Source organism: Anser anser (assembly GCF_964211835.1).
Source record: "Anser anser genome assembly, chromosome: 1".
Taxonomy (NCBI): Eukaryota; Metazoa; Chordata; class Aves; order Anseriformes; family Anatidae; genus Anser; species Anser anser.
The window spans coordinates 190,861,764-190,883,373 of record NC_139720.1 but is presented as its reverse complement, the minus strand read 5'-3'; the positions used below and the strand labels follow the sequence as shown (position 1 = coordinate 190,883,373).

General features: G+C 40.8%; 1 protein-coding gene and 1 long non-coding RNA gene across 4 annotated transcripts in view; one reads left to right on the top strand and one right to left on the bottom strand.

Annotated features, from left to right (window-relative positions):
* USP12 (ubiquitin specific peptidase 12) overlaps nucleotides 1-13,700 on the bottom strand; it is a 39,073-nt gene extending 25,373 nt beyond the window's left edge. The window contains exons 1-3 of one of the 2 annotated variants that reach the window (XM_083803930.1): nucleotides 13,524-13,542; nucleotides 13,362-13,490; nucleotides 2,063-2,143 (exon numbers count right to left, since the gene is read on the bottom strand). In XM_083803930.1, coding sequence (XP_083660056.1) covers nucleotides 2,063-2,143; nucleotides 13,362-13,409 — 129 coding nt within the window. In that variant the 5' untranslated portion in view covers nucleotides 13,410-13,490; nucleotides 13,524-13,542. Of the gene's footprint in view, nucleotides 1-2,062; nucleotides 2,144-13,361 lie in introns of both variants that reach the window. The other variant, XM_083803931.1, reaches the window with a different exon arrangement.
* Nucleotides 13,701-13,765: 65 nt separating this feature from the next.
* Nucleotides 13,766-16,571, top strand: LOC310892201. Of its 2 annotated transcripts, none has more exons than XR_014577940.1 (2): nucleotides 13,766-13,912; nucleotides 14,623-16,571. It is a non-coding gene; the product is annotated as an uncharacterized lncRNA (long non-coding RNA). The 2 variants fall into 2 exon arrangements; XR_014577941.1 differs by having other exon boundaries at nucleotides 13,766-14,186.
* The last annotated feature ends 5,039 nt before the right edge of the window (nucleotides 16,572-21,610 follow it).

The window sequence follows — 21,610 nt, the reverse complement described above, 5'->3', positions numbered from 1 at the left end:
GCTACTAACATTTTGATCTTACCACATATCTAAAATATTTCCTGCTGATTTAGCGAATGATATTGTTCTTTCAACTGTAGGCTGAATTTTCCATGTAGAGCTTTCACTTACAGAATCAAACACCCCATCAACCACCTGGTCTTTCACATGTTTAAAGTGGAAATATATTAGCACCATATACTTACCCAGTTTAACATCTGAATTTAGATGGTTAGAGAACTGAAATTTCTAATATGTGATCTGCAGGTTGATCTCGCATTAGTTTATTGACTACTTGGGTCATTTTAAGAGGGTTTTATATAGACACATAACCAAGGTGGAAGACAAAGGCTTAAGCTAAGCCATTGTTCCCCTCCAAAAAAAATAGAATACTTTTACACTTTATTTTAAGACATGGCCAAGACAGCATAAGCCCTTTGCATACTACCATAGATCATGGGACAAACTTTTAGAAGTGCTGTACTCTTGAGAGAAAGGGTGGGTGGTATCTAAGATATCTGTTTAAGATTGCTAAGAGGACATCGCAAGATTTCAATTATTTCTTTTTTACCTCTTTTACTCTCTCTAGATGCATTTCTACAGTAAAAACAGGGCATACATTCTGATCTGAAAAGGGACAGTGAGGCAGCATTCATATCAACCAGTACTGCAGGTATAAATTAAGGTCAAAGAGATTTTGTATATAGAAAACAGTGCAATGATGTTCAATCCGTTGTGTAATATGAGAGACATAATAAATCCTCCCTGGACTGAGATAAGAAATCAGAAAAACAGACTTGAGAAAAGGAATAGCTTTGAAGGAAAGTCTAAGCTCAGCTATAGAACTAACAGAATCATAAAACAGTTCAGGTTGGAAGGGACCTCTGGAGGTAACCTGGTCCAATCCCCTGCTCAAGCAGGGACACCCGCCCAGCACAGAAGTGCTGCCTGGTGCTCAGAGGGAGCCTCCTGGGTGCCCGGCTGTGCCCATGGCCTCCTGTCCTGGCGCTGGGCACCGCTGAGCAGAGCCTGGCTCCGTCCTCTCTGCACCCTTCCTTCAGGGATTTAGGGACACGGATGAGATCCCCCTGAGCCTCCTCTTCTCCAGGCTGAGCAAAATCTTATGGGGAACAGTGTACCCCCTACAGTAAGTATTAACAGCTAAACTCCTCTGTTTCATCTTTTCATAAAAAATAAAAATAAAACGCAATGCATCATTTTGAAGAAAATTCAACTTCCACAGGAAAGGAATAAATTACTAATTTAAGTCATGGCAGTTAAGCTGCATCTAAGGCAGCTTATCAGTAAGAACATTTAATGACTGCCCAGTGGATGCTGGGATTTTAGACACCTAAACCATGTCAGTGCTAAGAACCTAGAGGCAGAGACACGTGCTGTAGTAGCAGGACAGCACTACAAGTAATTAGTTCCACTACAAAAAGGAAGATGCTAGCTCATGTAAAATCCACCTGGTTTTAGTACATACTTTCCAAAACCCCCAAAATAAAGCCATTAATAATTTATTTCAGACAGAATCATGCAACTTATAACAAGATATACTTTTCATGGGTAACACCAGAAATTAAATTTTACATTATTCCTGAAAACTAGTAAATGAATTGAACAATTCAGTGTGTTTTTCCACACTTGCTTCCCCCTTTGGGCTCAGTATTATTTTTTTTAGATCTCAATAAAAATAGCAGATGTGAAAGCTTGATACCTTCAACAGCTTCACAGATTTTTTCTTTTACTGTATTTATTCTCTTAGATTGGCAAATTACCAACTACGTGATATATATTCTAAACAGATTTTTTTAATACTTCTACATCGTAACTGCAAGTGGTTTAAAAACTACCTTACAATAAGTAAAATGAAATAAAGTATTAAGTAACTAGCCCAATTTCAACTATTATTTCAGTAACACATTTCAACAAATACAATAATTAAAATACGTTTCAGTAAGTGTGTCTATTCAATGGCTGTATCTTTCAGTGTTTTAATTATCGACTCAGTCACAGTCTTGCAATTTAACAAATCCAGTCACAGCATTTCAAAGCAATCGTGTTAGGAACTGAAACTTACATTAACCAAACCAAAATAGTGTTCATTAACTGGAAATTGTTCCGGACCAATCTCTTTCTCCAAAGCTGAGGCATTGGCGCCCTAGAAAAATCAAAAGCAGAAAAACATTAGTGTTACAACTATGTACACAGGGAGTTCATCTGCTTGAGAAAAAAAATCTAGCGAGTTTTTTTCGCAAGGATAAATGACTTGGATCTGAAAATTGTAAAATGAACAACTACAGCCATGAGTGGCAGCTCATACACATCAGAGACATCAAAAACACAGTCACAATTATGAGTCTGACCACAGCACACATCTGGGGAAAAGAGCCATTGTTCAAGCTATGTTCTGTATCGTGCACAGACATTAGTTATGCATTTCACATTATATTTCAATCCTGATTCTCACATATGCATACTAGACAGTTAGCTCAAAGGTTTTTATCCCCAGGCAATCACTGATTTACTTCAATTTACCTGTGTGCACACACACACGAGATTACTGGTCACAGCTGTAGACCTTGCTACACCAAACCTGCATCTTCAGATGACAGATTGTAAAACTTAGATTTTACTGAATTTACATATGCTGAAGCAATCCCTCTAATCAGGAGAGAGGAAGACAAAAATAAATCAGAGACTAAATACAGAAAATGAATGAAACACCTTCCTGCTTGTACCCCAGAGGGGTAGAAGAAGTGGAGTTTGTGATCCAGCTCAACAATCATACATGCCAAATTAAGAAAACATGTTTAATTAGTCTGTTTCCTAATCCAAATACAAGTTTGTAGGCAGGATAACAGTACTCATGCATGCAGGAAAATCGGTCCTTTGCGTTCTCTGTTGATTTGCACTCTCAGGATGTTTATATTGGCCACAAAATCATTCCACTCAGATCTTAAAAGCAGACAGGTCACCCAGCGAGAAGCTGTGCCACAATATAATATTTACATGCTTATGATAAAGAACCTAACACCCTTTCACCACCAGAAATTTATTTCTACATAATCCAAAACGCCCTAGATAATGTGTTTCCAAATGCATTCTGTTCAAAAACATCTCAAAGTAAGTTACATCATTTTTGTGTATTTTTATGCAGTTACACTGTTGGTGTGCTATATTTATTTGTTTCAGAGTGTAGCTTTTTTAATAACAATCACTTTAATAAAATATTACAAAGTAGATGATAAAAGGCCAAATGGTGCTCCCCTCAACAAGCATAATTCTCATACTCAAGCAATGTATCTCACACAAAGTTAAGAAATGCAGATGTTCATAGGAAGCAAACAGACTGGACGATTCCACTTAAAATGAAAAATATAAAATGTTTAAATTGCTTTGTTAAATACTTTGACTTTTGTAAAATTAAAAGACAGCACAGTACAGCTAGCTTCGGTGTGCATTAGAAATGCTGCAGATTTGCCCAACAAATCTGTTGGTTTTGATCCTCAGAGAGAAGTCAGAGAAAGTAACTCTGGTTACTCTGTGGTTCCAGCTGATGGCTGTAGACTAAACTGGTGCAATAAACAGTGGATTTCAAAGGAAGGAGAATTTTTATTTTATTTTTTTATTTATTTAGAGATAGAAAAACCTCTGCTCTGGAAAATTCAGAGAATAAATAACTTACTTTTTAGAGGTCTCACTCTGAATGCTTTTAGTGAAAAGCAAACATATCTAACCCTTTGTTGCATAAAACATTGCCATATATATACACCCTCTAATAAACTAACACATAAGCATGGATATTCCAGTCTAAAGTCAAGCCTAAGTGAATCTAAAATAGCACATACTATAAAGTAAAGAATCTTAAAAGCAGATGCAACTCCTTCCCAACTAGTTCTTTTTATTTGTTTGTTTTTACACAAAATATGTAGCAAATGGCCCTGAACATAACAACAATAAAACTGAATCAAAATCACACAACTGCATTAAAAATAGCAGTTAGGATTTCACAACTGTTCTCAAATGGTGATGTTGACGATGAGGAAAAGTTGTATAAACCTTCATCTAAGATTAAAGTGCTCCATGGCTTCTGAATATTTGGTGTTGCAGTATTATTGAAATACACCCATGAGTTCTGGCAAGGTGGATATTATTTACAAATAAATAGGGAAAAAAAAGGAAGGCCTTTTTATCCTATTGTTAAAATCTCTATTTCATTAAAAATAAATTCAAGGCGTTTAGGAAATTCTTTCTCTTTTCAAAGCTAGGGTGGAGTAGCTACTTTATTCTATCTTTGGAAGGGAGAATATTATGATATAAACTTTGATGTTTCTGTTTCATACAGACCTGACCACTGTATTTAGATTTCTAGCACAATAAAGATCCTGACTCATCAGTAAGTAAAACGTGCTAAGATAGGCCTATACTAACAGTACAGTTTTCTGATTATTCAAGGCTGTTTCATTCGAGGCTTAGACGTTCACATAGCTTCAGAGCATGACATTACTTTTGTTTGAATGCGGTTGATTATGAATGTTTTATCAGTACAAACCAGCACGGATGTTTGATACCAATATAAAAACCCACAAGCTACTCAGACTTCCTTCTACACCCCTCTTTTTGTCTGTTGTAAGAGGATGTCATTCCTCCCCACACAGTAACAGTGTGCTGGCTGCAGACGGGGAGGACATAGCATGCAGCAGGAGCATGAAGGAGCGTGCTGAAATGCATACTCACATCTGGCACGTAAGAACTATTTTAAAACCTAACTATCCCTCACTCTGAGAGGTTTCCCATTTAACGTTACCGTACACATTATCAGTCCCTGCTGACAATATATCAAATACAGATCACAGAATGGCTTGGGTTGGAAGTGACCCTAAAGCCCACCCAGCTCCAACCCCTGCCATGGGCAGGAACACCTCCCACCACACCAGGCTGCCCAACGCCCCATCCAGCCTGGCCTTGAGCACCTCCAGGGATGGGGCATCCACAGCTTCTCTGGGAATGTAGCGGAGAAGCACTGTGACACCACCAAATATTATGGTATCATATGATCTTTTAGACAAAAGGTCAGCAGTGGTTTCAAGCAGAAGTGGAGTCATATGTTTTTACATCAGCCATGAGAGATGGATCTAGATCTGGACTGGATCTAGACTTGGATCTAGACTTGGGAGATTTCAGTCTATGATGTATGACGCAGAGTATAAAAGTTTTTCCTCTGCCACCTAACTGGGATACGGGAAGATCCCAAAATGATTCTCTGCTTTTTGGGGCTCACTGAACAACCCATACAACTAGTGCTGGAAGAGTGTAGTATCTTTAATTAAGCACAATTAATTCTCCTGATTTTCACGTTTTACAGATACAGGTTCTCTAGAAGTTCTAAAATGGCCAAAAAAAAAAAATCCATGACATTGAGCATTTCAACAAGAAAGAAAAAAAATCTAAAGTGCAGATATAAGACGGGTTCCCTTTCTTTTCCTTTTTTTTTAAAAAAAAAAACAACTTGCTAAAGCAATAATATTGCTAAGTATTTCCACTTTTATCATTGCCTTCTCTCACTGCCCCAGAGGTCACACTTCTGTGGTGCCACAAGTAGTGGGTCTCAGAAGTAGTAATTCTAACAGCTAACATATGGATAAGCTTACAGCAGCAGATCTGTAAAGCACATCAGTGGGTGTTTATGATCTGACATACGCACAATTTGAGTTTCAGATGTTTTTTGCCAGATTGGTTTTAGACTGGCTCTGTGACTGAACACTCAGCTGTGGCTTAACTATGCTGCTTGATTTAGTTTCCACCAAAAGGAATTTAATTTGTGCACAGTAAGATGACTTCAAGATGTAAACCAAAGTATGGTAAAATTCAGATGCCTGGAGGAATCAGTTCAGAAGTGCAGACTGAAACACTAATGTGAAGGCACTCAGCACTTGCCTAAAGAAAAAAGAAAAAAAAAAAGCTACCCTGCATTGAAGTACTGTCTACAAACATGTCAGTGAGCAGGCAAACATTACCAGTTTTCATGTGTCCTACCTTGTTGTTATCACCCAGCCTAGTAGACAGCTCTTCTCTTACAAAGATTGACTCGCAACCAGCCTAATGTGCTTTGAAGATTATACTGGTGTTAGTCTTACGGGAGGGAGGGGGGATGCTGATCTATCCCTTTCTAGAATAAACATCAGTTGATAACATGGTGGGTCCTCTTCTCAGTAGTTTGCTGTAATAGTTTTATTCTGTAACTTTACTGAGTTGTAAGTTTCCTGAGTAAAACCAATGACTGAACTTTTATTAAAATAAACTTCTTATCTCAAAACTTACATTTGTTGTCAAAGTCCTGAAGATGTCTTTCTCCCTTCATTCGTGCTCTATGCTAGATCATTCCCTACAATACTCTCCACCTTCCCCAAGAGGCAAGGAACAACAAAGAAAAAAGGTGACTGACATAACTAACCACATTACATAGGTGTATATAGAAGCCAAAATTTTTCAGCACGACTTAGCTATAGGTAAGTGAAAGAGAAGAAAAACACAGACCAGAACTTTATTCTTCCTAGTGACTGAAAGGCATTACAAGTAAGTAAGAAATTAAGTAACCAGGAATAACAACGTTTTCCTCAACAAGAATATAACATACAAGTATAAAATTAATTTACTTACAATTTGTAAAAGTAAATTTCAGTATATAAACACTCATTCGATAGTGCTTTCATTTTTCCCCCCCCATATATTAGAAGATGCTTCCTTGTCTGTGCCACTATTGCAGGTGTACAGAATTTCCCAGCCTAAACTAATTAATGCATGGTGACTGATCGAATCTTCTATGGCAAACGAAATACAAAATTCTACTCTTCAAGTCATATTTTACTAGAATATGTAAACTCACACTTTTCCATGTATTTATATAAGTCAGGACAAAAAGCAAAACGGAAACACATCTCTTACAATATTGTTTCTGGCCCAGGAAGAAGTGCAATATGCTGAGTGGGCTTCAGTAATGCTTGTTGTTAATTTATTTGCAGAAGAACATGCGCTAGCAATACACGACTTGATAATCTAATTTGGATAGCTTCAGTTCGTGCTTTTAAAATACTTACAAATAGTTTTGGTTTTTTCCTTGCCTAATTGATTTGAGACATAGTCCTACGTACTCTAATCATACTCAATAGCATTAACTCAATAGCCTAATTGAGCTCATGGTAAAACTTCCCTGCACAGGGAAGGAAGATGATTGCACAGCACAAAATTACCTTCACTTCCCATTCGTTACGTCTACCACACCTGTCTTTTTGAGCCTCACTGAGCACACGCAACACATTTTCCTTCACAGCAGGCAGACAGACAGACAGACAGTCATACTTCCTTCTGTTTTGAACACTTAAGTCAAACCTAAGTTACTCCCATATATGAAGCTGAGACTCAAAGAATTAGGGCTCTGGGCTCGGCTCTTTCATGGAATGAATCTTCACCACGATGCAATTCTTCCCAGGTTGCTGCCACATTTAAATATGGATTTTGACTGCTACCCTCAAAGCAGAAGGAAAGCATATCACAACAAATTAAACACTGCCAACGCAGTAAGCCGTATTTATCTTGTATAATTCCAGAAAATTCCCGAGATAATGCTGTTTATGATATCTAGTGATTTTGCTTCAGGTTCCTCTGATCAGATGGATTTTTGCTAGTATCAATACAACACCTCTTATGACACTTACTAAGCAGGATCCTGAAAGGCCAACACTATTACCTTCATAGACTTATACTTAAAGGTTGAATTATACTAATGGACAAGACAGGAAGTCTGTGAGATGTATTTACAAGAGGATCTGATGGCGACCTTAGAAACCTTTCACCGCCTAAATAACCAGGTAATTAAAAGCATTATCCCCATGTTAAAGCAAAACAAAACAAAAAACAACCAACCAGAAAACAAACAAAAACCCCCTAATCACCCAAAAAACAGAGGGGAAAAAATACAGTAACACATTTGCTCAAATGCTTTTCTTAATAAACTGCACACTATAGTGTGTTTCAAACACTCTTTTAATCCACAAAAAATCCTGTTTAATAAAAAAATTGTTGCTTTCATAATTTCCTATTTTCATGTACTTATTTAAAATCTTGAATTTACAAAAAATGGTTAAAAAAAAAAATGTTTTCCGGTTCTGGAATATTTATGTTAATACACCACTTCAACGTATTTATGCTAATACATCATTTATGTTAATAACTCATTCTGGTTATACACTACAAAAGTTATCTAGGGTTGTTTTTTTGTTGTTTTGTTTTTTAAAGATCAGATAGATTTTATTTGAAGTATGTCCTTTGTTAAAAGCATTTTAATCTATGAAACTTCCTAAACCAGGAAAACAAAAGTTACTCCAATACAGGCCTTTCATCTTCCTCCTTCCTTCAACAGATTTGAAAGAGAAAAACAAAGAATGTCAATTCATGGGCAGTAAGCCTTTTACAACATTTTAACAGAATCATTCCTACAAGGCTTAATGCAAATTAAGACATTCATTAAGTCTTAATTGTTGTTTTGCTAGTTTAAAAAGTAACAAAGACTACTTAAAAGACCAATCTGAATAATCAAGCTTTATGTAGTAATGGGATCAGCTGGTCCCACTGACACAGATAAAAATTCTCGCTGTTGGAAAGACGAGAGTCCAAGTTTGTATTTTATCGTTTCTGCATGCTTAGAATGTGCAAAATGAATGTATGTTTGCATACAAGTAAAAAGACAAAGAAACATTTATATACTTGAAATTATCCAACTACGTAATATGCAAACTAAGTAATCCTCTGTGCTGGGACAAATACTGCTTTATAGCTACACAACTTCAGTACTTTTTTCTTCATGTCTCGTATTTGACATTTGTTTTCTATGTATTTAGAGTCAAATTTGTCCAAATTAATTGGCGTATTAAGCAGTGCCATAAACCCAGTATTTTAAAGAGCAAATGTGTAGACTTCTCTTTTATTACTGTACAATAACGTTACATCTGCAAGAATGATGATGACAAATGCCACAACCACAGCTTGACTCTTAGTGTCATATTCATCATGAAAAGCTCTCCCAATTAGAAATCCAACCGATGAGTGAACCTCCCTGCAGCAGTTTAAGCTCTTAACCTAACTGTCTAACACACATTTCTCCAAAACTGAACGTGCCCTGCAACAAAACCTGTGCCTGAGCGCTCCAGCCCGCCGATGAGGCGGGTCCAGGCCACGGTGCCAGAGAGCAGCGGAGCGGCTGGGAGGCAGCACATGTTCTTCATGTTGTTTCTTGCCAGCCCTGCTACATAAGCAGGGCAAACAGCCGGATAAGGAACGCCACGGCGCTGCTAATTCCTCTGCGCTACTTTACTTTAGCCCTCTCACCTTCTGCTTTCCTTCCTATCACCTCCTCTCTTTGAAGCTTCCTTCCTTGCTGCTACTTGCTTCTTCCAGCATGAGTGCCCCTCACACTTTTCTGTGGAATCTGTTAAACTGATTATCAATTACATTACACATTATATATTATAATTTGTGCTTTGGCGGAGACGGCGCAGACCAAAGGAACAGGAGTGAGTACGGGACGGCCATTTCTAGCTGACTGCAAACTGTGGCAAACATCAATTTACATTAAGTAAGGATTTCACAATCAGGCTTGAAAAACCTATTGTAAACAAATAGCTTCTTGAGCAGTAATGAAGCCTGCATATGTACACCTACCTCAGAGTTAACTATAAGCTGCAATTAAGTGTTTTATAAAGCCTCTGCACCACGACATCTGAGGTAAGGCTGCACCACGGCCTTCCCTCAGCAGGGTGCTGACAGGGGCTGTTCCCCTAAGCAGCCTTTCCCCACATGCGTGTATGAACTCAAATATCTCTGAGACATCTTCTCCCTTGTCAAACGGGACTGAAACGGGCAAGAGGTGGGATAAGAAGGCAGGCAGGAAAAGGACAACTGCCAGGCATTCAGTGAGATCCCACAAGCCTTACTACTTTCAAAAACAAACCTAAAAACAAAAATTCAGACTGTAAGACATGCGCATACTCCTCACGGAGAACACACTATGACATTATAAAAGCCAGATTTACTACAAATTATGTGTTCAATGTCAGTTTGGGGGTCTGAATTAACTGAAGACATTCAATGGCCAAGCACACTGACCCTATATATAAAATGTTAAACTAGCAGACAGAGAAGGATCGTTTAGACAAATACCTGAAACATTAAGCAAAATATTTTCGTGTCTAGCACTACAGTTTACAGATTAACATAGTTTGTAAATTTCATTAAGCTTTTTCAGGTCATGCTAACGTAATCAACCAGTTTCTGGAAGAAACACAGAAAAACAAGTACTGCTACTATCCTAACTTCCTTCTCTATGTCTGAGACCGACACCGTTTAAACTACAAAGGTAACTTCTGTCCTCTCCTTACTTCAGTCACTAGAAGGCTTGACACCTTCCACCCGATGATAAGTGCCTGCTGGACTCTAGACAGCAAAAGTAAAAGTCAGAAGGACTAGATTGAACCTTTACTTTACGGTGCGGATAGCTCAGGGCACATCTTGCTGCAGTTAACATGGGTTATTTTACCACTTCCCAGAAATGCATTAAAAACCCGGTATCATTCAGTCAGGTAAGACTTTGATTGCAGTTCAGTGTGGGGATGAGGGTAAAAGGCCAGCTTCTACTTCTACTGCAAAGACATCAAAATCAACAACAAAGCCCACCTTATAACCTCATCCGTTTTGCAACAAGAACAGTGACTAAACCACTCAAGAGCAAAGGTGTTTTCCAGTGCTCTTCCACGATCTCCAGCCATGTAATTAAGACTTATTACAACACGAGAGTTGTGATACAGAGAGAAGTCCAGAGAACCCCAAAGGGGTAGAACAGTAGAAAACAGTACTACGGGAAGAGCTCTGGCATAATTTATGTGGACACTGAAGTATAGATAACAAACTAATGAAGAAAAAAAGTCCCCTTTGTAGACAGAGCGTGCTCCTGCAAGATCATCTCCGAAGGCACTGTGGCTAACAGAGTAAAAACCCTGGACATTATCACTCTTCACTGTATCCACACAACCTGCCAGTGCTGGAAAACCTGGTTTATTACTTTCCAGTATTCAGAGCTTGAACAACAAGGATAAAGTGCATTAAATATTAGTGAGTGAGCAGAAGTTAAACTAATTTGGATACAAAAAAAAAAGAAGCCATAAAACGTGGGACTGAGATGGAAGAGCTTCTTCAACATCGCTCCAGACTGCAGGTGTACGTATGTGTTAGGTTTGTGTAAGCACCGTCTCTTGGCAAAAAGTACCTGTTACTGGTTTTGTACTATCCAAACAGAAGACGGGAAGCAACAACGTGAGAATTCTTTTAAGGAGCATGGGCAAAAGGTAGGGAAACCTTGTGAGAATTTTCATAAAGCTGCTGAGAGCGTATCAGATGGTGGGTTGACACAAAGAATTGCCAGGGGAAAAAAAAAAAAAAAGTATTACTCAGCATTTATACTCCTTTTTGGTTTTGAAAAATTAATGCTTAAGCACAATTACTATATGACTGAAAATTAAAGGAGTCATTCTGGACAACTCCAAAGTAAATATCAACTGCTTCTTCTCACTATCTTTACTGAAATATTTATAAGCACAATCCTATATAAATTAGTGCCAAACTTTTACATCCTATTCTAGCTATCCCGAGTCTCACAGTACTATTAAAGCTTAAGCATCAGAAAGGCATAGGAAAAATCTTATGCCCAGAGTTTATCCACCTCAGTGCACATGATTACAACAGGACACAGAATATCTAATTGACATCAGAATTTCAGCTTCACGGGTACAGACGCTTTAGTTAATCATAAAATTCTTAGTTGAAAGACTTGTTTAGGTATTGACCTGCATGCCAGTGAGATGTCATTTCTAATAACCACGGATACAGAATAACCTGCAACTAGCTGCCAGGCCGATCCAGACCTACAACTTTCACACTGTGATAAGCAGAGAAGTGGCATCCCATACTGGACCTAAATCAGGGGACCAGCACTGAACCTATGCTGACACAACAGCCAGTGGTCAGCCGTAGGTAAAAATGAGTTAGCTACAACTGCAGTACAACCAGATTGTCCTGGCTCAAGGATCACTTTGGCTCCTCAACAGTCTTAACCTGAAACGTAACTGCTTCAGAGAATGAAAACTCCTGGTCCTACATTTGGTCCCAAGAAGATCTTGGTGGACAGCTCATGAGCTCAGGAAGTCCGGCCCTCCGAGTCCAAATGAAAAGAAGTGATCTCCCATGTCGCAAAGAACACTACTCCAGCTGATCAGCAACCACCTGAGCAACCCCACCCCACGGGCTTATGGCCACTCATTCCAAATTCTCAGAGGCCAACTCCAAACTGCCTGTTGGAGATATTAAAGACTCTTTGCCATAAGATTTATGAAAATCATAAATCAGTTTCCAGTTATGCACGCATCAGCATTTCCCACTGCTTGACATTACGATACATTATAATCCCAATTCAGCAAATTAACAAATGGGATGACAGAGTGCGTTTTTCCCCTTAGCCATCTCCTCCCCTGTGGAAACAGATTTGGGGACAAGGATTTTGATTTGTCCATGGAAGAGTTAGAAAAGAGCATGATAAACCCTGACGTGCCGACACATCTCTTCCACGACTTGTAGTGACTTCTACTGACTAAGGGATGTTTCCTTCCCTAAATTCAGCATTCCCTCATCGGTCAACCTACTGAGCTCCCCACCCATCATTACGAAGGAAATTCAGGAGGGCCTCACCACTTCTGCGTGGCTGCTTCTATCAAGAGAGCTATGAAGAAGCAAGCCAGCTATCGGGACCCGGACCAATGCCCCAGTGACACCCAACGTGTGGGATGCCACCACTCCTCCCGGTACCCAGCGCAGCACCCGTCTGCCAACAGCCTCTCTCGGCCCCATAGCGTTATCAAAGTGCTCTGAGAGATGGGGACCGCCACCGAGGGGACCAGCGGAAGGAAGGCACCCTCAGCACTCCTGCCTGCCACAAAGCCACCCGAGGCAGCGTCCTGAGGCTCCCCCATCCCAGCTTTGCCTTGCTTTGGGGGAACAAGCTGCTCCCCAAAAGCAGCCCAACCCCAACCCCAACCCCAGCCCCAACCCCAACCCCAACCCCAGCCCCAACCCCAACCCCAACCCCAACCCCAACCCCAGCCCCAACCCCAGCCCCAGCCCCAATCCCAACCCCAGCCCCAGCCCCAATCCCAACCCCAGCCCCAGCCCCAATCCCAACCCCAGCCCCAATCCCAACCCCAGCCCCAACCCCAATCCCAACCCCAACCCCAATCCCAGCTCCAGCCCCAGCCCCAGTTCTCCCCCCGGCTCACCATGGTACAGATGGAGGCGATTTTGGAGACTGTCATTAGGATTTCCATCCGCCCAGCGCCATCTTCCGCCCAATCACAGCGCCGAGCCGAGCCGGGCCGGGCCGGGCCGGGCAGAGGGAAGAAGAGGAGAAGGAGAAGGAGGAGGAGGAGGAGGAGGAGGAGGAGGAGGAGGAGGAGGATGAAGGCTGCGGGGGGCGGGCAGCCCGCGCCCCCCCCGCCAGCCGCGGGGACGCGCGGGGACGCGCACGGCCCCAACGGCCCCAACGGCCCCAACGGCGGCCGAGGGCGCGCGGCTCCCGGCGGGCGCCGCACACGCACGCGCGCACGCTCGCTCGCGCGGCCCCGCCCCGCCCCGCCCCGCCCCGCCGGCTCGCCGGCCACGCCCCCTCCCGGGAGCTGCCGGGCACGCATGCGCAGAGGGGAGAAAAGGGGGGCGTGGAGCCCAGCGCCTCACCCGGGGCCGTCGCCCGCCAAGATGGCGGCGGTGGGCTTGGGGTGGGCGCGAGGGCTCCTGGCGGCTGCTCGCAGCGCTCCAGGCGCTACATTTCTTGGTGTTTCAACCCGTTTTTTATTATTTTTTTTTTGTATCTGCCCATAGGTTTCAGTTCTATGGGTTGCTGGGTGCAATTCTAGGGGTTGCTTTACTGTATGGGGAGGTTTCTATGGAGCTATGTCACCTTTCCACCCATTGGGTTTGGTTTTCTTTTTTTTTTTCTTTTTTTTTTTTTTTTTGTATTTTTTGGTGGTGAAGTGTGCCTGCCTCTTGGGTTCTGTGTGTTTGTTTTTGTTCTTTGGTGGTGAAGTTTACAGCCACATTCTGCATCAGTGAGGCTCTGTTTCATTTTATCATCTGAATTGGCTCTTATTTGCTGAGGAACAGACTCGGCATGGGGAGGAAACAGGGAGGAATTGAACTGAGGGGAGTGAGGACGAGCAAGCAGCTTCCTTAGTGCGGGTGCTGACCTGCTTCCACGGAAAGAAGCGGTTACCTTGCAGCCTGGGGAGGTGGGGAGAATGGAATTAGGCATAAATCCCAGCTAAGCAGCAAAAGCAAATTAAAAATTGAGCTAAGAAAACTCATCTCTCCTGTCAACTGCATCACTCTAATGCCAGGGTAACTTTGGAGTGACTTCTGGCTTCCAAGCAGCAGTTGTTTGTCAGAGCCATTACTAAAGGGTCCCTCATGGGAAGAGGGGTGTGGAGGGTCAAGCACATAGGACAAACATTTGAAATCTTCTCTTCTTTCCTTTTTCTTAATCAGCCTCTAGATTAACAGCTCTTTGCTTTCACCGAGTCTGGGATTTGACCATCCCAGCCTCAGACATCTCCAAAATCAAGTTGACCTGTAGAACAGACATTTATATCAACTGTTTTAAGATGTTTGCTTGGGAACGAGATGAATCATCTTCTACATGTGCCTGTTTGTCTGAGGACTACAATGGAAATCTGGATGACTAGTCCAAGATGTTAATATCTGCATTAAGGAGGCCTAAAATTAGCTATGTCTCACCCTGTCTTTTTTCACATATGGGAAACATATAGCAGATTGGGATGCATTATTATTAATGATAAATGCCTAGTAGGGCCTAGATCATAAAGACATCACTGTAAAAAAAAAAAAAAAGATAATTTAAATTTATAGCTATTAAAATATATATCTGTGATTCCATGGTCTTCAGAAGTAAACATTTTGTAGCAACTAAATTAATGGAAATAAAGATTAAGTTTTCCTTCATGTGAAACGTAAATATGTCTTTCAAAAGGCTTATATCTGAGCTATTTATTGCAACCTGAGATATCCTCAAGCATTTCTTTTATATAATAGACATGGTCCAGAAGTGTGTATTTCATAAGTACAGTATTTGAGAAAATGAATACCTCTTGGATGACTACATTCAGAAACTGTTGCCACAGAAACAATGGGGGAGGACAGCATCAAGGGAATGAGAAATAGAAACAAAAGAAGTGGATTGGCCACCCATGAGCAAAAAGACCAAGAGAGGATATTTGACCAGCTAGACACATCAAGCCATCAGATATCCAGCAATTCATATATTGAAATACAAAGCTGCAAGATCCATATGTGATAAGACTTTTTACAGTATTAGGCATGCTACAAGAGATTATCCTGTGTAACCCGGAGAGGACAAAGTGTTCAAAAAATGACACAAGGACTGTATGACAGGATGCTGTCTCCCCAAAGCAAAAGTGCAAAATGTGATTGCACTATTGCAGAATTCTACAAGGTTATCTGGGAGATAATTCAGTTTGCAACCAATTAAGTGGCATCGAGTGGAACTGTACAGGCCATAGAGAACTGAATACAGAAACGCTTTCACTGCCCATTAAAATGTGAGGAAATGATTGGATGTTAACACTTAGTTGTCACAATTGGAATTTAAAGTTAAATATTCCATTATTTTGACTGGTTTAGGTAGGATAGACCTAGGATTGTGTGTGTGTTTGCATACTTGAGGAGAAAGAGCTTTGAGAAGAGCTACAGAGTTGCTGTCATGCATGTAGATCAGGATGGTAACTAACCCTGTCTGAGAGAAAATATCAGCCATATCTTGTATCCTTGGGGAGAGACAAGATCCACCTGATGAAGTAAGACAAGGGCATCTTTGCGAACCGGCCAGCCAGCGTGGACAGGAGAACTTTCAGCTGGGGACAACAGGGGAGGGAGGCTATGATGCACGGGGAAGAGAAGAAATGGTGGTCACGGGTGGTAAGAAAATGGTGCAGCATGCTGGGAATAAGAGAGACCTCAGGGACGATGAAACAGGGTGTGAGAGGCCACCCATCTCAAGGGTATGTGCACAAACACCTACAGCCTGGGAAACCAGAGCTCTGCAGGGGTGATGTGGTGGGAGTTTGGTACAGATTACCTCATTAGGCAAATTAAGCCTTCTTTAAAGGATTTGAGGAAGTCTCTGATCACAGACCCTGGGTTTTGGGGGGATTTCAACCTACCTGACATCTGCTACAAGCACAACACATCACAGTGCAAGCAGTCATGATTTCTGAAGGGCGTCAGGGATGATTTATTGATAGTGGATGGGCCAACCACAGGTGGATCTGCGACTTTAGCAAGGAAGAACCAGGGGATGTGGCAATCAGTGGCTTGGTGATAAAAGCCGTGGCCAGGAGTGGCGTTCATGATCCTGAGGAAGGAGAGCAACAGATTGCAGACCCTGCGCTTTAGGAGAACAGACTTCAGGTTATTCAGGAAACTGGAAGGTGGCATCCACTGAGCAGCAGCTCTGAAGGGTGAAATTTCTCAGGAGAGCACAAGGATGGTCCGTGCTAATTCTGAGGAAAACAGATAGATGTATTAGGATTTTCAGCTATGGGAAAGCAAAACTGATGTGCTCTGAGGAAAAGGAGTGGCTAAATGGAAAATTAAGTTAAGGTCGGGGTTATCGTAAGATCTGTATTGCTTGGTAAATTCATTCCATTCAAATGTAGGCACAAGTAGAGTTACTCAAAAATACAGTGAACAGGTCACGCCTGCAGAGATGAGCTGTGTTACGGAGAGCAGTGACTGAATTCACAGGGGCCAAGCCAGCAAAAATCAGTTTCTAGTCTAATGTTACAGTATAGATAAATAGTGGAATCTTTGGCTATATAACCAGGGATGTGGCAAGCAGCAAGAGACGTTGTTTTGTCTCTGCATGTGGCATTGGTCAGATTTTTGTGGTAACACTGCACCAGCATCTGGTGTCCTTGTTGTCAAAAGAATGCTGAGAGGTTGTTTGAGGCCAGAGAAAATTCTTTATGTGGAGAGACTTAAAGGACACGATCTGCCTGTGTTATCAAAAAGAAGACTGGGAGGTGACCACAGAGATCTTTAATCTTGCACGGTGAGAGGCATAACAAGAAAAAAAAAATCTATAAACTGAAATCAGACAAATTAGAATTAGAAATTACACACTTTTTTAAACAGTGGTGGATGACATTAATGGTTGGGATATGCTGCTGAGAGAAATGCTGCTTTCAGTATCTCCTAAGAGTTTCAGCTAAAGAATAGGTGCTTTTCTCACAGAAATGTATTAGTTGAACAGATAGAATTAGTTCCCTGCCCTTAAAGTCTCTCATACTACATGGTGGTTGTTGTTATTATATAATATTTGAATTACCATGACACCTGGAGACACAACTCAGAGGCCAGAGCCCTTTGCCTCGTCAGTCCCTCTATAAGACATGGAGAGAAAATCTGTTCAATCCTCTGAAGAGTTTACAATCCAAAAATAGGGAGGCACCAACAGACACAGAGGAGCAAAGAGAAAACATGACAGGTACAAACTGCTTCTGCTCACCCCATGCCTCTCCGTGTTTCATAATTTCATGGTTTGGCAGGAGCCCAGCTTACTCGAGGGCGTGTGCGTGTAGGTTGGCTTGAAAAATTGAAGAGTAGGCATGGTATACAGGTATGTTTGTTCCCGTATCGTCTATCTGCAACTGCAGGTGGTTTTGCCGAGTCTGGGGCACGTCAGGTTTTTATTCATGTTGGCTGACAACAGGATTGGTCCCATGAATCTGCTCACCCTGTCTGCTAACCAGTCAAACCACCGAGCAGTCAGACTATTGCTGCAGTGTCTTAATGCAGACGTATTGTGTCTGTTGTCAGACCGGTGTGTAGTATGCTCACAAGATCATAACCTAATAGGACCATAGGATAATTCAGGTTGGAAGGGACCTCTGGAGGTCTCTTGTCCAACCTCTTGCCCACGGCAGTCAGCTTTGAGGTCAGAAGAGGCTGCTTTGTGTATAAACCTCTTTATTTGTTCTGGAAGCTTAATTTTAGATCCAGACGTGATAGCACGGGGTTCTAGTCCTTGCAAAAAGACCATCTGACTTCACCGTCTGGATTTTTACTGACACATAACCCAGTGAAGGTCATCCGCCATCCTCGTGGTAGAGTAACCAGCCCTGCTCTGGAAATACACCTTACCTTGTGGGCAACAGGTGTTACAGGATTTGTGCTACGAGGTAGTAGAGTGAGACATGAAAGAATTTTTCCTCAACTTGTATGTCACAAGTCCAAGAAAACCTGAAGCTGAATGCAAATTATACAGAACTGGAATCTTAACCCATTATGTGAGTGAAATTGGATCCTTGTTGGGAACGGCAGAGACAAACAGGAAATATATTTTAAAAGTCATATCAAATTATCTTGTATTCACCGACAGAAAGTTAAATATCTAGATTAGTAGATTAATCTTTGTAAACTATGTTGTTGGTACATTTTCAGAAATAAAATACTTTTCAGAGCAGCTGAATATGCTCTGTGGGAGCCGTGACAGAGGGGTGATGGTTGGCTAAGTGAATATGGGAGGATCCAGGCAAATACTTAAAACAGGTGAGGTGATACATTTTATTCATAGTTTCAAAAGAATTAATTCAATCTTAGTTATAATCACAAACAAGGTATTAATAAATTATCACAGAAAACAGTACAAACTATGGAAAATTATGAAAACTATACTTGCACTAAAGACAAATATTATTTTGTTCCTTACCACTTTTCATCAGTAAATCCCGGAATATTTTACAAAGAGGTATGAGAAGTAATCATTATTGGGCCAATTTTGTAAACAGAAAAAACTGGTGACGGAGAGTTCTCTGGCAAAGTAAAACTGGCTCACAATGATTTATACCTTATGATAATTTCAGAAGATCGAAGTTTTCCTCAATCAGTGTGGCTTTGTTTTTAAGCAGAGAGTAATATTTGTTTCTTGCAGAGTTCACAGATGAAGATACTTGGGTGCTTGCATTTTTTTACAGCTCAGCTGATACTGGGCACCTTGCCATATATATAGCTGGCAAACAATTAACCTTTTATTACACAAAGGATTACCAGCATCCAAAAAGTTAAAAGTATAAAAGAGAAAATAAAATACACTACTAAACTGAATACAAATTTCTACCAACAGAAGTTAAAATACACATTAGTAAGAGAGGTGTCCAACAAAAATGTAAAATAAAAGAATTTATTCGTGCTGAAATTAACAGTAGATTTCTAAAATGTTATCCTGCTTTGATTCTCCAGAATCCTAAAATAAGGTGGAATTCTGCCTGAGAGTAATGCAGTCATTCTTAGAAAAAGAGTCCATTTATACAACAATAATGTTTTTGAAAGATGGCGTCATATTCTGCAAGAGAAATGTGTATAGTTCAGGTCTCCATGATCTCAATATGAAAGTACGCGAGCTAGGGATGGAAACAGCAACCGTGTGCTTTTTGACATTGTTCTGAACATCTGCAGAGGCCTCTGCAGAATTCTTTGGAGAAATAGGGCCACAAGTATATCTAGAAATAAGGCTGTTTAATATTGTATCAAAAAACTTTCTGTTATGGAATTAAAAAAAAAAAAAATAAATGGATTTGATCCTTGACACAGGCACCAGGGGAACCATTGTTATCAACTCACTTCAGTTTCTCCATAGAATGAAAACCTCAGAAGTCAGTGACAGTTCCTAAGTGCGCTAAAACTAATTTGGAAAATCCATTGCTAGAGGTGAGAAGTACAGGATGCTTCTTCGGTGTGTGTGCTCCCTACCAGAGCACCAAGCAAAGCTTCCCACTGCAGTCAGCAAGACAGTATTTTTGTGATCTTTGCAGCATTTCTCCAAAAGCGAGATTAGCTGTCATGTACTAACAACATTGACGCACAATATGACAACAGGCAGCCTCCAGGTAAGGAGTCTTCGTATAATTTCAGCCTCCCCCACTAATCAGTTCTCTATAGCACCGAGATATAAAGGAAGCTGGGGAGGAATATGTAAAACAGCATGCATATGGCAGACAGCTACGTAGTGGAAAAAATGATCTGTAAGAAGTGGAAAAGATACTCAATATGGCTTTGTGGAGATAATAAAATTGCTAAAGAACATTTACTGTTAATAGCCTGTGTTTTTCATGACACTAATGGGTGGTTCATTATTTTTGTTTTAATTGAAACATATGTCACAGTTAGCAATATTTTGTGCTTCCGCTGATCTGAAGCTATTGTTCAAGTGCGTGTTGCAATCAGTTCTCAAACAATGCTCTCTTTGTCAGCAATACAGAAGTAGAATGATTTTGATTTCTTCTCTTCAAAGATTTATACCCTGGAAAACCCATAGTTCCCCTCTGTACTTGCAGATGGTCAGTTAAATACTCCCATCTGGTTATACTTATAATTACTTTTCTCTACAAACTGAAAACAGGAACGTACACAGGTTATTGCACGTGCAGCAGAACTAATAAAGCTCAATTTCATATGGGTTTGTGCCCTGTGTCTTTACACTGCAGTAACCCAGGCATCACCTCTTTGTCCCAAATGACCTCATTGCCTCCTTCCATTTCCCCCGTGCTTTCAGTTCCTCTTCTCCCCCTGCAGCACTTCTTGCCACTTGACCTCTATTTCCTTGGCCTTTTTTTGTCCCTTCTTCTGCACTGTCCCTCTCCCATGGATAAGCTGTGGCTGCTTTAGAGGGACACAGATGCTATTTAGCTCACATTACTATTTTACTTATTCCATTAAGGACTCCATAGTTTTCACAAATATTAATTAATTGATCCCTAACAGTAACCCTGCTCCATAAATATGTACTATGATTCCCATTTTACATATGGGAAAGTTGGTCAAGGTTATCCTTGGTTGGTCACAGCCTGGTCAAGTTTATCCTTTGCTAATTCCCTGTTTCACTTCTCCTTGACTCGCCATTATTTTGTTCTTTTTTGGCTGTACATATTTGTTCAGAGCAGCTGCTGTTGTCTCATTGACAGGGGTTGTCAGAGCGTAGCTAACTCTCATTATGTTATCACAAGCCTTGTGATAATTTGATAGCTCCCTTCCAACGCCAGTTCCTGGAGTCAGGAGATGAAGATTACTTGAGAAAATCACCTTTTGCTTCTTACAACAAGTTTCTAGCTCAGTAAGCTAGAAAACGGAAAGATACAAGAGCAGAACACTGAACATGTTCAAAACAGGGTGAAAATAAAAGCACATGCATTTTTTTTTAAAATGCAACTGTTTTAAAGCAGCTGTATCTTGTGATACCGTGGAATCGACTTCAGGTTAATGATTTAGAAAACTGTTCTATGTAAGACTGCAAATGCTAAGGACCATTTCACATTTTGGAAGGGAGGCTGGCCTGCAAAAAGCAAATCACTCAGTGAAGGCTGAAGCTTGTTGAGCACAAATTCCAACTCTGCTGAAGTCCTAGGGAAGAGTATATAATTGGAATTATAAACACATGCGA